Below are 21,047 nucleotides of genomic sequence, written 5' to 3'. Positions count from 1 at the left end.
GCTCCCTGGGAACCAAGGTGGACGCCCTTCTTTCTTTAAGTAGTTGTCTGGAGGAATGAAGCTGTTTTCTGGGAACAGCACGTACCATGAAGTGGCCCCTTTGGGAAATTGATGTTATAGTCTGTGTACTGTGTGATTGATGTGATCAGTGATTGTTGTTCTTCCCTGGGCTGCTAAGCCTCCTGCCCATGGAGGGTACTTTCAACCAGATACCTCCTCCTTCTGTCTTGTAGGCCCGATTTCCCGTCAACCACTCGGGGCGACCTCGGGTGCCTCGCTGAAGACACAGCCAAGCTCCCAAACGCTCCAGAGCGGCCAAGTGCTCCCCTCTGCTACACCCACTCCAGCGGCACCCCCCACCTCCCAGCAAGAGCTTCAGGCCAAAATCCTCAGCCTCTTCAATAGTGGCACGGTTGCGGCCAATAGCAGCTCTGCATCCCCCTCAGTTGCTGCCGGAAACACCCAGAACCAGAATTTTTCCATAGCAGCGAACAGCCAGCCTCAGCAAAGATCACAGGCCTCTGGCAATCAGCCTCCAAACATTTTGGGACAGGCAGGATCTGCTCGGAACATGGGCCCCAGGCCTGGGGCTCCTTCCCAAGGGCTCTTTGGCCAGCCTTCCACTCGCCTGGCACCCGCCAGCAACTTGGCTAGCCAGAGGCCCGTGTCTTCCACAGGTATCAACTTTGACAATCCAAGTGTACAGAAGGCTCTGGACACTCTGATACAGAGTGGCCCTGCTCTCTCCCACCTGGTTAGCCAGACCACAGCACAGGTGGGGCGGCCCCAAGCCCCCATGGGATCATACCAGAGGCATTACTGAGGCTAAATCTCAACTACCCCTGGTCCCCTCTTCCTCTGGCCTCCCACCTCTTGCGTTCTAAATAGAGTTATTTGGAAGATGTTCTCTGCACCTCTCCAGGTCCACATCGAATGTCATAAGTTTCTACCATCTGCTCTCTTCTGCCCAAGGCTATGTTGCTTACCCCTTCCAGAGTTCGAGTTTATACTGCACTGGAGGTGTATTTTGGTGGTGGTGGGGTGGGGGTTTGGGGGGGTTTGTTTTTGTTTTTTTGTGGGTTTTTTTGGTAGAAAGTAAATATCTCTGGGGTCATGGGCAGTATAGATGTCTGGGCTCCATTTGTATTTCAGTTGTCTCTCTGTCAGCTGGACGTGGGGCGGGGGAGGAAGAAGCAGCTGAGCCCCAGCTGGGTGAGCTTGGGGTAGCATTTTCATGTTGAAAGCCACTGCCTTTGTTCATTCTGAACCTACCATGGGTGTCCAGCCTCACACAGGCCCACCAGAGCTCGAGCTTCTGCCTGCAGCTCCTGTGTAGGGTTCCAGAGCAGCAGGTTGGGCTTGGTGGGCACGGTGTCCTCTTACCCCATCCCACATAACGTGGGGTCTGCTTGAGGACTCAGAAGCCGGCTGGCTACTCAGCTACTAGAGTTGTTGAGGAGTGGCCAAGCCGGCCACTTTTCTGCCTGACCCAGGGTTGTTGGGTTTTGGTTTTCTTTTTTTCTTTTTGGCTTTCATTTCAATGAAAGATCTCCCGTGGACTGCACAGCTCCAGTCACCAGCAGTTTAACACAAACTGTGAACCTGGGCCCCAGCCACTCTTACCCCTAATATTTCTGTTAGCCTCTCCCTCACCAGTGGTAGTTGAATGGAATCGGCTCTGAGAAGGCAACTCTAGACTCTGGCAGTGAACACCCATTTTTTTTTTTCAGTGATTGCTTTGAGCTTTTGACTCAAAAATCTGGCTCTTGTTCTGTTTTCTAAGCAGCAGGAGATAGGGACCATTTTGATGTCAGACTTTTGGTAGCTGGACATGTTCTTGATACAGGAGGCTGTTCATAACTTTTGAGCCAGAGTGAAGATACTAGAGGGAGGACTTCTGGCTGCTGCTCTACATGGAAACAAAGGAAGCTGCCCTCTCCCTAGGGATGGTGCTCATTAGAGCCTTGCCGATCAGTCTCAAGGGGCCCCTGGCAGAAACGAGGGAGAGCAGTGACTTCACCTGAGTCCCTGCCAGTGGCTGAGTAAACAGTGGTTTCAAAAACTCAAGGTCCCCAGATGGCAGCATTTTATGTTCTGACCTGTTTGTGTTATATAGTGTTTTTTTCCTCTTTGGAACTTTTGTGTTGTTAATAAGATGAGATGATTACTTTTTAATTAAAACGAAAAAGTGAAAGCTGTGTTGTCTTTCTTGGGTGTGCATATCTGCAGGGCCTCTTTGTGAGCGTTCCTTCCCAGAGTTTGAAGGTGAGGTTCCCTGACAGAGCACTGATGGGTTTCGGTCTGCCATGAGCCTGCAGTCAGGCCTCAGAACCTCTTTTAACCCTAGCTTCTCTCCTTATGCAGCTCACCTAGTACAGTTCAGAGCAAAAGCCTGCTGGTTAATTATAATGCTATGTAAACATCCTTGTTTGTGGCAGACTTGCATTGTGTCAGAGACTTATCCTCTTATTCTAGGAAAGGAAAACAGGACTTGTGAAGAGGCCTTTCCTGGCCAAAGGCGAATGGAGAGTGGGGTGCTCTCCTGTTTTGATTTTGTCTCACTTGCCGCCCTCTGTCCAGCCCATTATGCAAGGAGTTGGCAGAAGCAGAGTCACAGGTAGGAGCTCTGGAGAGCATTTAATAGCCCTATCAGGAAATTTGGAGTGGGTGTGGTGAAGTGACTGGCACAAGGCCTCCAGTGGATTAGGGACCAAGATGCTGACATTGCTGAGCCTGACCTAGAAGTGCTCACCATCTCATAGGAGATGTTGTGGGTGCAATGCCCCTGCTGCCAGTGCCTTTGTCCCTCTAGGACAGGGCCCCAGAACTATCAGTACACTAGGCAACCCGCCTGGAGTGGTGGTCAGTATTTCTGATTAAGAGTCTAGGGTCCTCCTGGAGGGCCACCTTTTAACACCCCTCTTCCCACCTACTAATTCTTCCCCCTGGAGTGTCCAAACAGCACACCTCAGGCTGTGAAGGGTATAATAAAATTATTTTTATTGCATTTTGTGCAGATGGGAGTCTAAAAAATTAATACATAAAAGCTATAAAGCATTAAATGGGAGCATTCAACAATAAAGGAAAGAACCAACCCTCTCCTTTTCATATTGGCACAGAGAACACAAGATCAATACTGAGGCAGAATGCGGAATACTGAAACACATGGAAAGTTAAAGGCAGGCCTAATAATAGTAATAAATACTCCTGATTTGGTTTGCAACCTCTCCTATTTACAAGGGTTTTCAACTTCATTGCATTGCCCTGCACATAGATCGTCTAAAACAAAAGCAACACTAGTTATCACTACAAGGCTATTGAAATATTGCACTCAGAATAAAAGTCACTTGAATGGACATGAAACATCTAGCTACATGATTATAAAGATAATTTGATGAGTGACGTGTGATAACGTTCATAACAAATATTGCACATGTAGCACAGAAAACTTGGGGTTTTGTTGTGGGATGTCTGTTTTCATCAACCGAAACTGCTCCTGCCAACCAGACAGTCTAGGCCCAGATAGTGCAACTTTGGTTCCCTAACTGATGTTAATATACCCCCTTTCCCTTCTACCTAGCCCACCACTTCAGCCCAGGAGTGCTCAGGACCCCAGAAGGCTAGACCCAGCTGCGTCTGTCAGAGGGAGGTTCTTTGGAGGATGAGCGTGGGGAGTGCTGGTGTCTGATACCTCCGACTTCTGATTACTACCCGGAAGAATCTATCCAGCCCCCTGATCAAATTTCAGAGGGGCCTTGGCCTAACCGGCAGACATCCAAACCTACCTCCAGCCACACCTGGCCCAGTCTAGGTGGCACCAGCTCCAGCTCTGCCTTGGGCTCAAAGGAAAGGAGGTGGTGAGGTCAGGAGTACCCAGTAGCCTCAGCTCTGGGAGGTGGGCAGGATGTCTAACTAGATGCAAAGTTCAGGGCCCTGGGGCTGAAGGTACTGTACCCAGTCCCAGAGGGCGCTGGAACGAGCATGCAGTGCCTGCCGCCCTTAGTAAGGTGCCCTGGGGGAAGGGAGCCCGGCCAATGCGGTTTCCCTAAGGGTAGAGGGCACCTGCAACCGGGCTGGTGGAGCAGAAGCGCCAAGGACTGGTGTTGGAGAAGCCAAAGGCCTTGGCTCCTAGTTGGAGGAGGGCAGAGAGGCGCTAAGAACAAAGCACATAGCGACTCCAGCCCTCCCCCACGCCCAGGTGCCTGGGAGACGCAGCTAGAGGCAGCGAGGCCGGGCCCCGGGACGCGGAGAAGGCAGCTGGGTCCCCGAGGCCAGAGCTGCCAGATGGACACAGAGGAGGGAACATCAGGGACAGCGCTGGGGCCTCCCCGGTGAGTCCGGCCCCCAACCCAGAACCGCCCCCGCCTCCCTCATCTGTCCCAGGGAGGAAACTCCAGGGGAAGGGACGCCCTCCAGCTCCCCGATTTCAGTCTTTGGCGAAGAGCCATGGGATAGGAGGAGCAGGCGACAAGCCGATTGAGGAGAGCCGCCTGCTCCCCCAGCGAAGGCACCGGGGCGGGGCTTCCTCGGTGGGGCGAGGGCCTCTCTCGGTTTCTCTTCCTTGAGGAGCGCCCCTCCCCTATCCTGGCCCCAGCTTGCATAAGAGCCGATGAGAAGAGGCTGCGCCCGTCTCTGCAGCCACAGTGGAAGCTCACTCCGCTGGGAGGCGAATCCAGGAAAAGCTGGACACTTGTCTCACTTCGTCTCCGAGAAGAACTAGAGGGAAGGGTCGGAAGCCAAGGGCGCGAGGAAAGGGTGAGGAGACGTCGAGGGGGTGTCGAGGGACCACGACTCCCGCCTGGGCCTAAAGCACTTTTGCTCTCAAAACTCTCGGACGTCAAGGAAAACCCAGCCTCCCGAGGCCTCCGCCTTCCCTGGGCGCCCCCAGCGGGAGAGCTCAACAGTGGCGAGAAGAGAAGTCCGTTGCGCTTCTAGTCACAGAAATATGGGGACGTTAAAAATACACGCGATGTCTCCTGTACACTATGTATAGGCTCGGCCGGCCGGCGCCTGCGGCCGCGCGAAGACAAGTGACGTAGACGGCGGAGCGCAGCCTCCCCACCCCGCGCCCTCCGGGCCGCCGGGGGAGGGGTGCAGAGCGAGGACGGGGCGGGGCGCGGGAAGAGAGGGAAAGGGCTGCGCGGACTACCGGGGGTCCTCAAAGCCCCAGCTCCGCTCCTGTCTGCGCCTCCTCCGACCTTTATTGCAGCGTCTCCTCCGGCGGGGCGAGGCCGGGCTTAGAAAAAGGGCAGCCGGGGCCGACAGGGCGACGCGCCAACGGGGCGCTCGGGGCTCTGGTCTCCGCGCGGGGCGGTCCTCTCCGAGTCAGCCCCGACCGACGTGGCCTCCGGGCTTCAGGCAGCGGGGAAGGGGGCCAGGGCGCGGGCACAGGGTCTGTATGTAAACGGTGACAGCGGCGGGGGGCGCGGCGAGGGCTCCGGGGCCGCGCGGGCCGGACGCGCTCGGGCCCGGGTGGCAGGTCCTGGCTCTCAGGAGTAGATGGTGATGACCTCGCGGCCGCCGCCGCGGACCAGCATCACCCGGTCCAGGTGCTCGGTGAGGACCTCGAGGAACTCCATGTCTGAGCGCCCGTCAAGGAGAAAGACCGTCCCCTTCCCTCCCGTTGGAATTAGGGCCGCGCGTGTTGGGCGCCAGGGGAACGATGGGTTCGCGTCCCTGTTCGCGGTGTTGATTCTGAAGCAGACCCGTCTCAACTCTTCCTTCCCAGGGCCAGGACCTAAGTCCCCTGACATCCACCTCCCGCTTCCTCCCAATTTTAAGCCCAGGATACAATTTTCGTCACCGTTGCGGTTGCGGGGAGGCCCTGGCATGTTGAGCAAAACAAGCTTGGCGTCCCGGGATTTCTTGACGATGACCTCGTTCAGCCGCACAGCGGTGTGCATGCGCCGCACGTTGGACTGGTTCCTGAGGGAGGGACGGAGGGAGGCACGTAAGGCTGGGAGAAGGGAGAGTTGGATCCAGTCGCCCTTCCAGCCCCCCCACCCCAGCACTGGGCTGCTGGGATCTAGTCCTTGCAAGCCAGGGACCACCAACCCTAGACTTCTCCAAGCTGGGCTATTCAGAGACCCCAGAGGTCAGGGGCACAAACTGAGGGTTCATGGTGGAGTGAGAAGAGGAGGGACCCTGGCCAACCTAGGTGAGAAGTTAAAAATTCTGAAGCACTTACAAGTTCTCCCACTCCCTTCGGGAAACATAAGAGAAGCAAAGAGAGGAAGAAAAAGAGAGGGGTCAGAAAAAGCAGGAGAAGCTGAGGACTACCTGAGCCACCATCAACCACCCTGTGTGCAAACTGGTCCCGCTCTCCCAGCCCCCCAGGCTTCGCCTTTCCACTGCCTGCCCCAGGGAGTTCTGACCCTTAGCAATCAAGCCCAATCTGAGTCCTCAGATGGGGAAACCAAGACAAGGTCTGGGCGGGGTCTTCCGACTACCAGGCCAGGACCCCTTCTGCTCATTTGCTCTGCCATGGGGAGCAAGGACCCTGTAGGCTCACCCCAGACCCTAGCCCTTAGCCCCCAGGCCCATACGGCTTCATGCTGAAGAAGTCCTTGATGCCCTCTGAGGAGACAGGACTGGGGCCCTTGTTCTTCTCTGCCACAGATTTGTCCTTGGTCCAGGTGAGATGCACTTTCTCTGGATCTGCCTCGCCCTCCCGTTCGGGCTCCTCCCCCGGGGATGGTGAGCTGCTGGGGCAGCTGGGAGCACTCTGGTCATGGATCAGCTGCACCTGAGGGATAAAAGAAGGGACAACATGTGACTCCTTCGGAGGCCAAAGTTCCTGCTCGCACTGGCTGGAGCCAAACCACCCCGCTGCATACCTCCTCTTCCGGCTTCTCCTCGCTGTCACCAGCTGTCTCTTCTGGGACGTTGAGGCGAAGCCGAGTGTTGGCTGGATTCTTTCTCCGGATTGAGCCCCGAGACTCATCTGTGATACTCTGGATCTAGGGAGTGACACATGTTGGTGCCAGCTCTGCTGGAAATCACTACCCATGCCCGCCCTGCAAAGAGCTACCCCCAGAGCTGATGTTCAGCCAGGATGTGCACTTTCGGGATCCCTACCAGTTGTTAAACTATTGCAATGCTTCCACATCAAATAGCTATTGCCGCCACTGACCTGGCCACTCCAACCCCTCTCCAGGACCCCTGACCTCTCCACTATCCAGCAACCAAAGGGTTAACACCTGGTCCAGCTGGGCTCTACCTTAGCACTATGGTCCAGTGCCAGTTCTGATTGGTCATAGCACATGCCATTTCTTACAATTTTACTGTCACCCACCTCCAAGATCTCTTCTGTCCCCAACCCCCAGGGTACCATAGCTCATTTCCCCAAGGACCCCACTCCCTGGGGTGGGGCTTTCATTCAAATGCCAGAGGGCCAGTGGTCCCACATTACCCACACTGGGGAGATCTTACACCCATACCCCATGAGAGCTCATCATTGTTACCCCTGAGAACCCAGTTGGAGGTTTGCCCCCAACTCTCATCATCAGCTGCATCCTGAAATATCCATCTGTTACCCACTCTCTAAGCCTCTCGAAGGGTCTCTCACATAATCCCTTGTCCCCCACACTGGCAGCCCACGCCCCTGAGGAATCATCCATACATATTTAACATCCACTATTCTCCCTTGGGCCCCAGAAGTCACATAGTGAGCGGAAGATCTGTCGCGCATGCCAAAGCCCCTCTGCATCCTGGCTGGGAGGCTTGAGAGATGCAGCCGCTGGGGAACCCAGTGCCAGAGGTGGCAGTGCCAATGGCCAGGAGTGGGCCATCCCAAACCTGTGCACGCCCAGAGCTGGCAGCAGCTTGAGACTCTCTGAGCCCAGCCAGGGCAACCTCACCTCCCTCTCCCGCTCATTCTTGGTTAAATGCATCTGCTTGAGGATCTGGGAACGCTGCTCCATCACCAGCGTCTTCTCGTAGGTGTAAGCCGAGATGTCGCTTTCATGCTGTGGGCAGGCAGGGGTGGAGATGGGGTGGAGGAGGGGAAAGGGGGGGAAAGTACGAGCTTCGGTGCAAGGCCAAGGGGAGGGAGGCAGGCCCCCTTCTTTCTGCCAACCTAGGGTTTCCCTATCCAATGACCTAGTTTAATCAACAGTTGTGGGAGGCAAGGACGAAGCAGAGGGCGATGCTCTTTGGAGGCAATGCGGCTCATTCCCTCCTCAGCCAAGCACAGGACTGGGCGAATGAATGGGTGAATTAATGAATGAGTGGATTAATTAATTACCTGGGTGAATGGAGACGGGGGAGAAATATAAAAAGGAACACAGAGATGAATGAATTTTGTACATGGATGAATGGATGAGTGAGTGAATAAATACATTAATGGATATGTGGGTGGATTAATGAATACACAGAGAGATGGGTAAATGGATAAATAAGCTGAGAGAAATGGACAGACAAGAGGCTGTAGAATGTAAGTGCGAGGAGCATGGACTCTAGAGCCAGTCTGCTTGGGGTTGAATCCTGGCCCTGCCACTTAGTGTGTGTTCGGGGCAAATTACTTAACCTTTCTGTGCCTCAACTGCCTAATCTGTAAAATGGAAATGCTGATAATTGTATCTATTTCATTGATTGCTGTGAGAAGTAGTATACATAAAGTGCACAGTACAGCGCCTCACACGTAGTAAGCATTATTAGACATGGCTATTCTTACGAAGGAGAGAAGGGTGTATGGATGGATGGATGGATGGATGGGCTTTCGGTGAATACGTGAGAGGCTAAAAAGTGGGTGCAGGGAAGGGATCCAGCATCACAAGTTGATGGGAGTTGGAGTTCCCCATTTGGTTCTGGGGCCAAAGGGAAAGAGTCCAGAAGGGATTCCAAAACGTCAGAGGTGGCTCCTGGGGACTCACCATCTCCACCACTTCGACCTCCGCGGTGATACGTAAATGGTACAGAAATGTGGTCAAATCCTTCTTCATCTGGATGCTATTGTCGTCCATCTGGGCCACAGTGAAGATTCGCATCTTGCACTTCCGCCAGACCTGGAGTGGTGAAGGGGACCCAGAAAGGTCCAGCCCAGGTGCAGTGCGGAGACCCAGGGCCAGAACGTAGACAGGACCCTGTCCCTCACCCTTCCCACGCACCTTCCCACACATACATGCAGCCCCCCAGTCCTCTATCTCAGCGGCCACTCCCTACAAAAACGCCTCTGCGGGGCTTCCCTGGTGGCGCAGTGGTTGAGAGTCCGCCTGCCGATGGAGGGGACACGGGTTCGTGCCCCGGTCCGGGAGGATCCTACATGCCGCGCAGCGGCTGGGCCCGTGAGCCATGGCCGCTGAGCCTGCGCGTCCGGAGCCTGTGCTCCACAACGGGAGAGGCCACAACAGTGAGAGGCCCGCGTACCGCAAAAAAAAAAAAAAAAAAAGTTTTGAAAAACGCCTCTGCGTAGATGAGGGTCCCCTCATTAAAGCATCACTCGATTGAGTTAAACATTGCTCTCCTTTATAATTCAAGGACATCTGCAAGGGGAGACACCTTCAGTTCCCAGCACCTCAGAATTAAGGAGGGGATTGGAGCCCTTTCCCAGGAGCTCATGTGGAGGCTGGCCCCTTCCGGAGCCCAGAAACCCCGCCCATGATGTGGGCACGAGCACGCGCGGACGCTCACTCACGGACACGCATGCGCACCTTGTGGTGCCGCAGCAGGAAGGGCAGCAGCATGAGCATGCCGCCGTCGTGCACAATCCACCAGACGTCGATGCTGCCCTCCGAGAAGCGCTCCGGGTTACCAGGAAACATGGAAACGTTCTTGGTGACCAGCAGAGCCAGGTGACCGGCCGTGGTTTCCCGGACCAGCTCTGGAGGAGACCAAAGAGATGGCCAGACGGTAAAACAGTGACCCTGGTCCCCTTCTGGCACCCAGCACCCCACCCCCACCCCATCCCGCCTTGGCCTTGGGCTGAGGAGTCAGAAAAACCCCACCTACCTGGGCCTCATCGCTTGTTTGAATTTGGGGAAGCCTCTCTGGGCCTCCGTTTCCCCACCGTTCAAGTGGTGATAACAACACCTGCCCTTTCTGATTAAGAACTCGACCATGCAGGGCTCACTTAATCCTCCCAACCACCTTCTAACTAGGATCTACCGGTAAAGCCGCCTCAGGGTTTACCAGCTGCGTGACCTTAATCTCTCCGTGCCTCAGTTTCGCACCAATAAAATGGAGACAGCAATGCCTAGCCCTCACAGGCCTGCTGAGAGAATGAGAGAAAGCCTCCACTTGTCTGGCACACAGAACACAGTCTGTAAGTGTTAGTTATTGTATTACTTAGTACCCACTACTACCAAGGCATCTGATGCCCAGAGAGGGTGAGGCACTTGTGAACAGTCACACAGCGAGGAAGGGCCAGAGGGGAGATGTAGACCCGGGCCTCAGCGACTTCAAAGCTGTAGCTCTTCCCACTCCCTGCACTGTCTTCCTGCCAGGGTTGTGAACCCTGCCGGAGCCAAGACTGTCTCCTCCACACCTGAGTCCCTGGGCTCCCCGCACAGTGCCTGGCACATGGGAGGCTTTGAACTCCACCACCTGCATATGCCGACTCCATACCTGTTACGCCTGGGAAATGATCCCCAGGCCCAAAGAAGGACCCCCCACACACCCAGCCCTCTACCACCCCGAGCCCACACAGCCTTACCAATGAAGTTCCTCCACGTCTGATGAGCTTCCTTCTGCCGCCAGTTTCGGGGCCAGCCAACAAGCACGGTGTTGTGCTGCAGCCCCCCGAGGCCCCCGGACTGAATCAGGTGGGACACGCCATCTCGCAGGTTGGAGGAGATCACTACCTGGCAGAAGCCCTTCACCTTCTCTGCCTCCATCAGGCGCCGGATGGACTGCGGGCAGGGGAGGGCTCAGAAAAGGACCAGCCTCAGGCCTCCCTAGCCCTGCCCAGCCCCTTGCAGCCTCCCTAGCCCCCATCTCTCCCCGCCATCAGCCCTCCATTCCTGAAGCTCAGCTCTGAGCATGTCGGCTTCTGGCACCCCATCACCTATGGCCCCCGTTCCCCGCTGCTCAGTCAGAGCTCTTCATGTTGGGACACCACGCTTCCCACCGCCCTGCCGTTGCTCACACAGTCCCCCTGCAAGCTCTCACCCACCACCCAGAGCCCCTCCCCGGCCGACCCCATTGTCCATGACACTCTGCCTGGCCCAACTCAACCATCACCTTCCTCAGACACCACCTGTCCACCCAAACCACGATGAAACTGGGCCCCTCTGCATAGCCAGACAGTTTGGTTTTTAACAGTTTTTAAAAGTCAGCATGACAGTAAGCATTTAAAATGCACATTCAATCTGCACAATGAGGGAAGTGTTCTTATTACTCTCACTTTATAAGTAAGGAAATTGAGGCTCAGAGAAATTAAGACTTGCTTCAGGCCATACAGATAATGGATGTTACTGTAGAAGTTCAAGTCCAGGGGTCTGACTCCATCCTTCACACTCTTAACCAAGCCTCTGATGTCAAACAGAAAGGGCTCCTGGGCTTCCCTGGTGGCGCAGTAGTTAAGAATTCCCCTGCCAATGCAGGGGACATGGGTTCGAGCCCTGGTCCGGGAAGATCCCACATGCCGCGGAGCAACTAAGCCCATGGGCCACAACTACCGAGCCTGCGCTCCAGAGCCCATGAGCCATAACTACTGAGCCCGCATGCCACAACTACTGAAGCCCACGCGCCTAGAGCCCATGCTCCGCCACAAGAGAAGCCACCGCAATGAGAAGCCCACGCACCGCAACGAAGAGTAGCCCCCGCTCGCCGCAACCAGAGAAAGCCCGCGCACAGCAACAAAGACCGAACGCAGCCAAAAATAAAAAAGAGAGAGAAAAAAAAAGAGAGGGCTCCTATTTCTATCTCTGCCCCCGCCTGTTTAATTCAGCATGCAGTGGCTGAGAATGCGCTGTGCACCGGGCCAGGCCCCAGGGGAGATGGAGAGGCACAAGACCAAACCCCAGCCCTCAAGCTGGTCACAGGCTGGTGGGGAAGACAGAACGTACACAGAAGGCTCTCAAGCCCACCTGAGGTTGACAGGTGCTACGTTAGAGTTAATAACTGCAGAGCAATGTTGGGCAAATCACCTCCCTCTATGAGCCTCAGATTTCTCATCAGTCAAATGGGCATCGTGACAGCTGCCTCGTCCAGGAAGAGGGTGGATGACATAACATGATGCGAGTAGAGCTTAGTATATACAGCCTGAGAGATCCTAAACACTCAACACGTTCTATTGCTCTGCAGTTATTCACTCTAACCTCAGACGGGTTTGAGAGCCTTCTGTGTGTGTTCTATCTTCCCCACCAGCCTGTGACCACCTTGAGGGCTGAGATTTGATCATCTACCTCTCCACGTCCCCCGGGGCCTAGCCTGGTGCCTGGTACACAGCACATTTGCAGCCACTGCAAGTTGAATTAAACGGACCAGTGGAGGCCTCCAGCCCAGGGCCCTGACAGATCAGTGTGAACGGCCCAGTGAGGCAGAAACAGCAACTGTCGCAAGCCATTAGGTGTGTCCCTCCCCCTCTCATCTCACCTCCCTCAGGCCCCCTTTCCTCTCTCCACTTCTAGCCATGGCCCCGAGAGGAGAGAGACCTGAATCGCCGACAGAACCCACTTCCTCTGTCACCCACCAGACACCTGTTAATGACGCTTAATGCAGAGCCCAGCTGCCCCAGCCCACACTGGCTGTGTACACTGCTCTGTGGACATGGACCAGGGGATTAGAACAAGAGCAGGTGACCCAGAGTCAGGGACCCGGGTTCAAATCCTGACTATGCTTCCAGCCACCTTTGTGACTTCCAGCAAGCTGCTTTCCGTCTCTGGGCCTCTGTTTCTCCCTGGGCCAAACAGGGGTATTCACCCTGCCGACTCCACTTGGTGTGGGGACCAAAAGGGTCCACCTATGTGAAAACGCTTTAAAAGATTTATGCTTCGGCAGGTGGAGTAGGGGTCTAGCAGTTTTAATGTGAGTCTCTGTTTTCTGTCCTTAAACAAATGACCTGACTTCTCTAAGCCTCAGTTTCCTTATCCATAAAATGGGCACTTCCGGCTCTGATCGTCTTTGGTTCTGCGAGTTGGATTCTAAGGAACTCACTTGCTGAGCCCTTGGACTCCTCTTCTAAGGAAGAGGACAGAAAAGCCTGAGCTCCAGCTGATGGCAAAGGTGGCAGGAGGGAAAGTGGAAAGGAGCAAGGACTGCCTTCCTGAGTGCTGCATCCTTCCGCCCTCCCCACCAGGGCCTCTACTTACCTCCTCCGCCCGCTGGGCCTGGGGATGGTTGTCCAGAAAGGTGCCCTCAAGGACAGAGCCCACAATGGTCAGGCCCTTCCCTGCCTTGAGCTGGGAGGTCAGCGAGAGCAGCTGTGGATGTGCCACGTTCTGGTCTTGGTCCACACGCACCAGCACCAGCAGCTGTGGCCTGAAGAGGGTGCAAGGTCACATGATCCATCCACCACCTACCCAACCGCCATAAACTCATACGCCCGTACGCCATACGCTGGTGAGTTCACTAACCACACGACCTCCATACTCCTGTCCACCTGTACACCCACCACCCACCCATCCACCTACACATCCATCCATCCATTTCCTTGAGTATCAAGACATCCAACCATCTCCCACACATCTATCCATCTACCCACCCATCCATCTCTCCATCTACCTCACTCGCCCAAGTTTCCATCCACCCCCCCACCCATTTTATCCTTCAGTTATCCACTCATATCCATGTTAATTTACCTACACATCCTTCTACCGCCATCCATTCACACATTCACCTATTCACCCCACCACCCTCCCATACATATACACATTCAGCCATCTACCCATTGATTTATCTGTTCATTTCCTTATTCATTTAGCCACTGCAGCCAGCCAGCCACCATCAATTTAATAGCTTTCTCTAAACACCTACTCTGGGCTAGACCCTGTGCTAAGCATTTGAGATTCACAGACAAATTATGCAAAGCCCCGGTCTCTGGAAGCCCAGTTTAGTAGACATCAGCAAGGACAAGCCAACGATGTCCTAGGCATAGCTCAGGGTTCCAGGCCTTACTCTTAGCAAAACGAACCTGAGGGAGAAGAAGGAGGGATTGGCCTTGCAGAGCGATCAGTTAGAAAGCACCCTGGGGGGCTTCCCTGGTGGCGCAGTGGTTGAGAATCTGCCTGCCAATGCAGGGGACACAGGTTCGAGCCCTGGTCTGGGAGGATCCCACATGCCGCAGAGCAACTGGGCCCGTGAGCCACAACTACTGAGCCTGCGCGTCTGGAGCCTGTCCTCCGCAGCAAGAGAGGCCGCGACAGTGAGAGGCCCGCGCACCGCGATGAAGAGTGGCCCCCCACTCGCCGCAACTGGAGAAAGCCCTCGCACAGAAACGAAGACCCAACACAGCCAAAACTAAATAAATTTTTTTAAAAAAAGCACCCTGGGCTGAGAGGCAGGAGGTGAAGATTCTGGGTCCAGTTCTGCCTTCCATGACCCCTGAGACCTTCTCTAGGCCCTGACTGTCACGTGAATAAAATGGAGATTGTTATTCGTCTCGAGATTTCTAAGAGGCCCCATAACTCTCAAGGTGGAAGATTCACCTCTCCCAGAGCACATGCTACATGATACTGCGTTTACCTGTCTGTGCGCATGCCTTGTCCATGGAACTGTGAGCTCACTACATCCCCAGAGACAGGAAGGGGGCAGGGCATAGATCACGCGTTCATATATTTTTTCTAACACATGATGGAATGAATGGATGGATGGACAGATGGTCAGGAGACTGGCCTGGCGGGTGGGGTTTCGGAGAACAAATGTCTGGAACTCAGTTCAGCCTCGGTGTTGTAGGTGGGAAGGGTTCAGACAAGGCTGAACATCCCTCAGCAACCCCAAAACAAAGCAAGCGGTGTGGGTTGGGCCCTGCTCCCTGCCTCTCCCCCCGCTGAGCCCTCACGCTTGTGCCTCCACCACTGACCTCCAGTTCTTGGTGTGCGGGGGCCCTTCCTCTAGGCGTAACAGGGCGTAGCGAGCCGCACTGAGAGACAGGCCTCGGATGCCATCGCCCCACTCCTTCTCCGCCCTGGGGCCGGGAAGGGGGATCGCAAGAGGCAGAAAGCCAAGGAGAGTCAGGGAGAGCCGTCCACCCTGAAGTGGCCGCCCCGGCACAGAGCCGTCTGTCTCAGGCTCAGAAAGGAGGTCGCTCCTGCCACCTCCATTTCTCAAAGCTTCAGCCCCTCCCTCTGCTCCTGTTCTGTCTCTCCCCATCCCATCCCATCCCCCTTTGCCCTCCACTCTAGTGCCACCTTCTCCCACTTCCTGCCTCATCTCCCCGACCGCCCCACCCCGGAGCACTCATCACCCCGCTCTCTCCCCTCCTCCCCTCCTCCCATCCCTCAGTCTCGCCCAGCCCTCCCCACTTCCCCGTGCTTACCCACGGTACTCGATATACTTGTAGATGAGCCCAGCAATGAGCATGGCCACCAAGGCATAATACCAGGAGCAGATGAACATGAGGGCCAGGCAGAGGCTCATGCCCAGGAACGAGAGTGTCCTGGACAGGGGGAGGAAGAGCCAGCCTCTGAGCCCTGGTGGGGCTGTCACTGGTGCCTGGGCTCAGACAGCAAGAGTTAGACGGGGCGGGGCATGGGCAAGACCTGGGAGGCTACAGCCAGGTGTAGGGGAAATCACACCATCATCTCCATGAGCACCACGGGGACGCGGGGCCTCTGGATGAACGAGCAGCCAGGGCACCTCCCCTCGCCCCACCCAACTCCTAAGTCACCACCCTGCCCTGTCCCAGTGCCTTAGACCCTGCCAGACCGCCCTGCCAGGGAGGTTCTGAGGCAGGAGTGTCTGGGGAAAGTTGGAGGCAAGATCTCCCAGGAGGAATGTGACCCCAGGGAAGAGGTGACTGGCACAGCAGTAGCACTGAGATGGGGGGCAGGCAGCCTGGGTTCTGGGCCAGGTGTACCATAGTCTTGCTGGGTGGCCTTAGGCCACCTTTCCCTATTGGAGCCTCCGTTTCCCTTTGGTAGAACAAGCATGATCATTCCTGCCCTGTCTGCCCCACAGGCCTATTGTGAAGATAAGGAGCCGTCAAGGAAAATGATCAGAAGTCCAGCCCCACGTAAGGAGCATCTTCCGTGCACCAAGTAGTGTAATGTTTACAAGGGCCTATGAGGTAGGTGCAGTTATTGTCCCATTTCACAGCTGAGGAAACTGAGGTTTCCTTGTCAAGACTGGAAGGTGTTGCACACTATTGACAGGAGAGGGATTCTGGCTGAGACCGTTTATACAGTGTTGTGTTATTACTTGTGATTATAAGGAGACCTTCTCCAGGACTTTTCTCATGCTAGTTGTGAAAAGTGGAGTTTGGGATCCTTAGACCTGGAGGGGATGGGCTGGGGTGAGGGGGGAGAGGAGAGGACGGTCCTCTGGGGCAGGGAGGGGGAACGGGCACCCACCAGTGGTAATAGCGAAAGCGTGGCCGCCAGTTGGGCGTCCTCAGCAGCGTCTGTACCGCACAGGCCAGGTTCACAAACATGTAGCACATCAGAAAGAACCTAGAACACGGAAAGGTCCCAGGAGAGACAGAGATGCAAGGGGAGACAGTCAGAAGCACAGGGAGAGACAGGAAAGGGAGAAAGAAACTGCGGAGATGGCCAAGTCATCGGCTTAGGAAGAGGTTCAAAGGCCAAATCCCCTTACAACATGCCCTGGTGCATGTGGGGGTGAATCTCCGTATAACAAAGGACAGGTTTCTACGACAGTGGGGCTGTTAAAGTGTTTGGGTGGGCTGTCCAGGGTCACAGCTGAAGGACCCAGGTAGAGAGACCCCCAGAGATGATGGGGAGGGCAAGAGGCCAGCACGCACATAGAGAGGATGGGGGCGACCTCGTCCAGGGACGCAATGAGGATGCCAATCTCGCAGATGCAGGCGGTGAGAAGCAAGGCCCACGTTGGCTCTCCGTTGGCTTTGCCGTGGCCGAAAACCTGAGGACAGAGCAACCATCACAGGGGGCTGAGACCTTAGGACTTCTTGTGTCTCTGTTCCAGTCTTGGAGACCAGTACGGCAGAGGCAGGGAGAGGATGCTGTATTTCTCATCCTTTAAATGTACCCAAGGGGATACCAGGTTTTTGCTGTATCTTGCCCACTCTGACATTGGTACCCCAGTGCAGTGCAGTTCAAATGATCCCTGAAGGGGAAAAGGAGGGGACACATGGATGAGGAGCTGCAGGGGGCCAGCAAGCAGCCATGACTGAGTTTACCATAAATCTTTTTTTTTTTTAAGTACCACAGAGAGCACCCTCCTCTTACTTGCCATTTGGCTGCCTCCCTGAGTCCCCGCCCAATCACGAGGCCAAAGGAGGACCATTCATTTTTCCCCTAAGCGTGGACAACCCTGCCCAAAGAGATGGCCCTGATGTTGGGCCCAAAGGCACACCCGTTCTTCTTAGTGGCGGCACAGAGCAGCAGGGCCCTGCTCCCTGGGTAGCCGCCCTGGGCAGGGGCCTGGCTGGCTGGTGTAGGCGGTGGACTGCTGTCCCCACACCCTGCCCCTGCCGCTGACCTGCAGGAAGGGCACTATGCCATCGCGGGAGATGGCCTGCAGCAGGCGTGGAGCCCCCGTGAGGCTCTGCAGCCCAGCCCCGCAGGTGGAGAAGAAGGATCCAATGACGATAACCCAGGGGGACGGCCAGGCCAGGGTGCCCACCACCAGGTTGCCATTCACAGCTTCGCCAAACCTGGAATGAAGCAGCAAAGGGACAAGAGATGCTGGGTGAGCACCGCCACCTGGATTTCCAAGGTCTCCCGCACAAACTGCAGGACCAACTGTACGTCCACTATGAGGCTAGGCTGTGCAGGGGAGAGGGGACAGACAAAGCCCCTGATGACCTGGGCACTTTCTGTCTGTGTGACCTTGGGCGAGACATTCAACCTCTCTGTGCCTCAAATTCTTCAGCTGTAAAGTGCGGATCGTTATAAACCTATCTCATACAATTGGTGGGACGAATAAGGAGATAGCATATGTAAAATACTTGACACAGTGCCTGCTACGTGGTACTAAGAGTGACACTATTTTTTTTTATTGAGGTGTAGTTGATATTCAAGATTATTTAAGTTTCAGGTGTACAACATGGTGGTTCACAATTTTTAGAAGTTGTACTCCACTTATAGTTATAAAATATTTGCTATATTCCATGTGCTGAACAATATATCCTTGTAGCTTATTTATTTTGTACATAGTAGTTTCTACCTTTTAATCCCCTACCCTTATCTCGCCCCTCCCCCCAATAGTGATTCCAGTACGAGGTCAATTGTGTGATACTATGTCATCCTGGGCAGATATCTCAAACTATTAGAACCTCAGTGTCTCCATCTGAAAACTGGGGGTTCTGGCCTCATCGTGTAGTGATGGTATGTGGTGTGAGGATCAAGAAAAGCATTTTCGAACAATGACACTGTCTTCAAATGGAAGATGCTGCCTCAGTAGGTAGAGAGAGCCCTGTCCCTTCAGTGTGCAAGCAAAGGTACACTCAGATGGGCCGTGGGCCGTTGCTAAAGGACTTCAAGAAGCAGATGAAAGATTATCCTGAATGACCTGCCGAATCCCTTGCAATCTTGTGGGAGGTCTGCGATGAAATGAAATGAGATAAATGGAGGTTAAGTTGCCCTAAAAGCTAATAGGTGTAATATATGCGAATTGCCCATTTGGCCAGGTCACCTCCCTACTTAAAATCCTTCAGGGTTTCCCCCATTTTTTATAAAGTAAAGCTCCAGTTTCCTGGTGCCAAAACCCAGGCGTCCAGGACTGGCCCTAGCCTAGGTCTCCAGCCTCATGTCCCCACTTCCTGGAAGCCAGAATGGCGCCTCGGAAACTGGCTTCTGTGACAGGACCTCCTGTTTCACCCCGCTGGTCGTGTATGCACACACCCTCCAGAGGTGTGTGCTCCAGAAGCTCTGAATGCTTACAGCTACTGGTACCTACATGCGTGCGCGCACACGCGGCTCTGGGTCCCCTCTACTTTGGCCATGCTGTTCCCACTGCCTGGAGTGCCCTTCCCCCTCTACTTTCCTAGGTAGTCTCTACCACTCAGCACGTAAAGTGGGAAGGAGTGATGAGAAAGCGTGTATAAGGCACTCCCACAGCATCTCCTCTTCCCCGACCCTCTGGGACTGGATCGCAGCCTCCATAACCCCCAGGCTTTGCTTTATCGCCACCCCTACTGCTCTGCGTTTCAAGTCTGTTGACAAGTATGGTGACCAGCTCCAAAGAGCTCCTTCAGAACACAAATCATTAGTTATTTATCTTTGTTATTTATCCCTGCCCCCAGAACCCTGGACAGTAGCTAACACATAGACATCCAGGAAGTAGTAAATGAATTCGTAGATTTTAAAGAAAAAGGAAAGGAAAGTATCGTTATCTTAAAGGAAATCAGACACCGCTCATACTTCTTGAGTTGGAGTGACAAGAGAAAGGTGAATTATAAGAAAGTGAGTTGACAGGCAAGCCCTGTGGCCTCCCTTCCACAAGGCCCCTTGCCCACGTTTCAACTACCCTGCCAGGCCTGTTTCCCAGAACCCGGCCCTCCATGCCCCCCCGCTCCCCCAGAACAGGATCCTCCCTGATCCCCTTACTTACTTGTCCCGAAGGACGACCCCCTCGATGCAGGCCCCAAACAGAACAACGGAGCTGATGTCTGCAGCGGAGGATGAAGGAGAATTCCCAGGGTGGCGCTGTCCTTCCTCCCCATCCCTCCTGAGCCAGCCAGGTGAGGCGGCCGCTTCAGAAGCCCTCCGTCTAGCCCTCCCCACCCACGGTGGTCCCTGCCCAGCAGTGAAGGATACAGACAGCGGAGGTGGTGGCGATGGCCAGGATGGTGCCAGTGGGAATTGACTTCTGGGCGTCCCGCAGGTCACCAGAGCGGTTAGAACCAGCCATGATCCCTGTGAACAGAGGAGCAGCTAGGACAGGAGCCACAGGAGACCAGACAGACTGAGAAGAAAGGACATCAGCCTCAGAGTCAGGAAGCCGGGGATCTAGTCCTGGTCCACTGACTCCTATGAGACCTTGGACTTGTTACTTGGCTTCTCCGGGCCTTAATTCCCTCACCTGTCTGTCCAGTGGGAACTGAACTGTTGGCTCCTGCCTGTGTAATGGGGCTGTTGGACTCAGAAATTCCCCACATCGTGACTGACTCTCTCCCTACCCATCCACTCCCAGCCAGAGTCCTCCCTTTCTGAGCTCCCCTTCACCTGTGACCGAGGGGAAGTAGATGCCAACCAGCAGGGTGAAGTAGGAGGTCATATCGCTGAAGACATAGGGATGGTCCATGTCGACAGGGGTACCATCTCCCAGGCCCACCGAGGGCATCCCACGCCTTTCCACAATCACCCCCTTGGTCAGGTAGGAGCTCCAGAGGTTCTCTGTGGGAGAGACAGGATGCTCAAGGAGAAGACCAGACGTCAGGGTGCCAGAGCTCTGGGGCCAGGAGGTGGGGTGGGCAGAAAGAAGGGTCAGGGTCAACCACCTCTCGCTCCCCCTGGGCCTCATTTCCACCAACACTTCCGAAGCTCCCGCTTTGGGCCAGGTCATGTGCAGGGGCTTTGCACATGAATCAGATCTAGTCCTTGCCCTCAAATGGTCCAGTCTACTGGGGGACACAGACACACACATCTCAGGCTGATTCAGTGTGTCCCAAACTGATCTCACCACCTACTCACTCCAAATGGCTCCTTTCCTATATCCCTTATTTTGGTAAATGACACTACCATCAACTCAGAGAGCTTGACGTTGCCCTCAACTGCACCCTTTCCCCATCTCCGTTTCAAAAATCTCCAACTCCTGTCCCTTATTCCTCCTAAATATTTCTCAAATACGCCCCTTCTCTCCTTTCCAGGGTTCCTCCACTTCTGCACTAAACATCAAATTTAGCAATAATTCTGATAAGAACAGGCAATTCTTGTGTGGAGGGCTGTCCTGTAGCACTGTAGGGTGTGGAAGAACAGCCCTGGCCTCCGCCGCCAGATGCCAGTAATAACCCTTCCGTCGTGATAACC

The 21,047-nt window shown here is 54.8% G+C and overlaps 2 protein-coding genes across 6 annotated transcripts in view; one reads left to right on the top strand and one right to left on the bottom strand.

Annotated features, from left to right (window-relative positions):
• Positions 1–1,727, top strand: part of NCOA5 (nuclear receptor coactivator 5) — a 29,105-nt gene extending 27,378 nt beyond the window's left edge. For 2 of the 4 annotated variants that reach the window (XM_030848828.2, XM_030848830.2), the window contains one exon: positions 234–1,727. In XM_030848828.2, coding sequence (XP_030704688.1) covers positions 234–823 — 590 coding nt within the window. In that variant the 3' untranslated portion in view covers positions 824–1,727. The remainder of the gene's footprint in view (positions 1–233) is intronic. The other 2 variants (XM_030848831.3, XM_070043685.1) reach the window with 1 other exon arrangement.
• A 1,251-nt stretch (positions 1,728–2,978) lies between these two features.
• Positions 2,979–21,047, bottom strand: part of SLC12A5 (solute carrier family 12 member 5) — a 38,172-nt gene continuing 20,103 nt past the window's right edge. For both annotated transcript variants that reach the window (XM_060285125.1, XM_060285126.1), the window contains exons 9-26: positions 20,244–20,414; positions 19,836–19,934; positions 19,630–19,687; positions 17,557–17,731; positions 16,859–16,977; positions 16,449–16,547; positions 15,416–15,535; positions 14,960–15,064; positions 13,251–13,419; positions 10,652–10,847; positions 9,651–9,820; positions 8,874–9,005; positions 7,860–7,967; positions 6,837–6,959; positions 6,546–6,745; positions 6,188–6,202; positions 5,792–5,925; positions 2,979–5,581 (exon numbers count right to left, since the gene is read on the bottom strand). In XM_060285125.1, the coding sequence (XP_060141108.1) occupies positions 5,490–5,581; positions 5,792–5,925; positions 6,188–6,202; positions 6,546–6,745; positions 6,837–6,959; positions 7,860–7,967; positions 8,874–9,005; positions 9,651–9,820; positions 10,652–10,847; positions 13,251–13,419; positions 14,960–15,064; positions 15,416–15,535; positions 16,449–16,547; positions 16,859–16,977; positions 17,557–17,731; positions 19,630–19,687; positions 19,836–19,934; positions 20,244–20,414 (2,285 nt within the window). In that variant the 3' untranslated portion in view covers positions 2,979–5,489. The remainder of the gene's footprint in view (positions 5,582–5,791; positions 5,926–6,187; positions 6,203–6,545; positions 6,746–6,836; positions 6,960–7,859; positions 7,968–8,873; positions 9,006–9,650; positions 9,821–10,651; positions 10,848–13,250; positions 13,420–14,959; positions 15,065–15,415; positions 15,536–16,448; positions 16,548–16,858; positions 16,978–17,556; positions 17,732–19,629; positions 19,688–19,835; positions 19,935–20,243; positions 20,415–21,047) is intronic.

The sequence above is a fragment of the Globicephala melas genome, chromosome 15, assembly GCF_963455315.2.
Source record: "Globicephala melas chromosome 15, mGloMel1.2, whole genome shotgun sequence".
In the NCBI taxonomy this organism is placed as follows: Eukaryota; Metazoa; Chordata; class Mammalia; order Artiodactyla; family Delphinidae; genus Globicephala; species Globicephala melas.
Note: the sequence above shows the minus strand (reverse complement) of the source record. Positions and strands in the feature narration are given on the sequence as shown.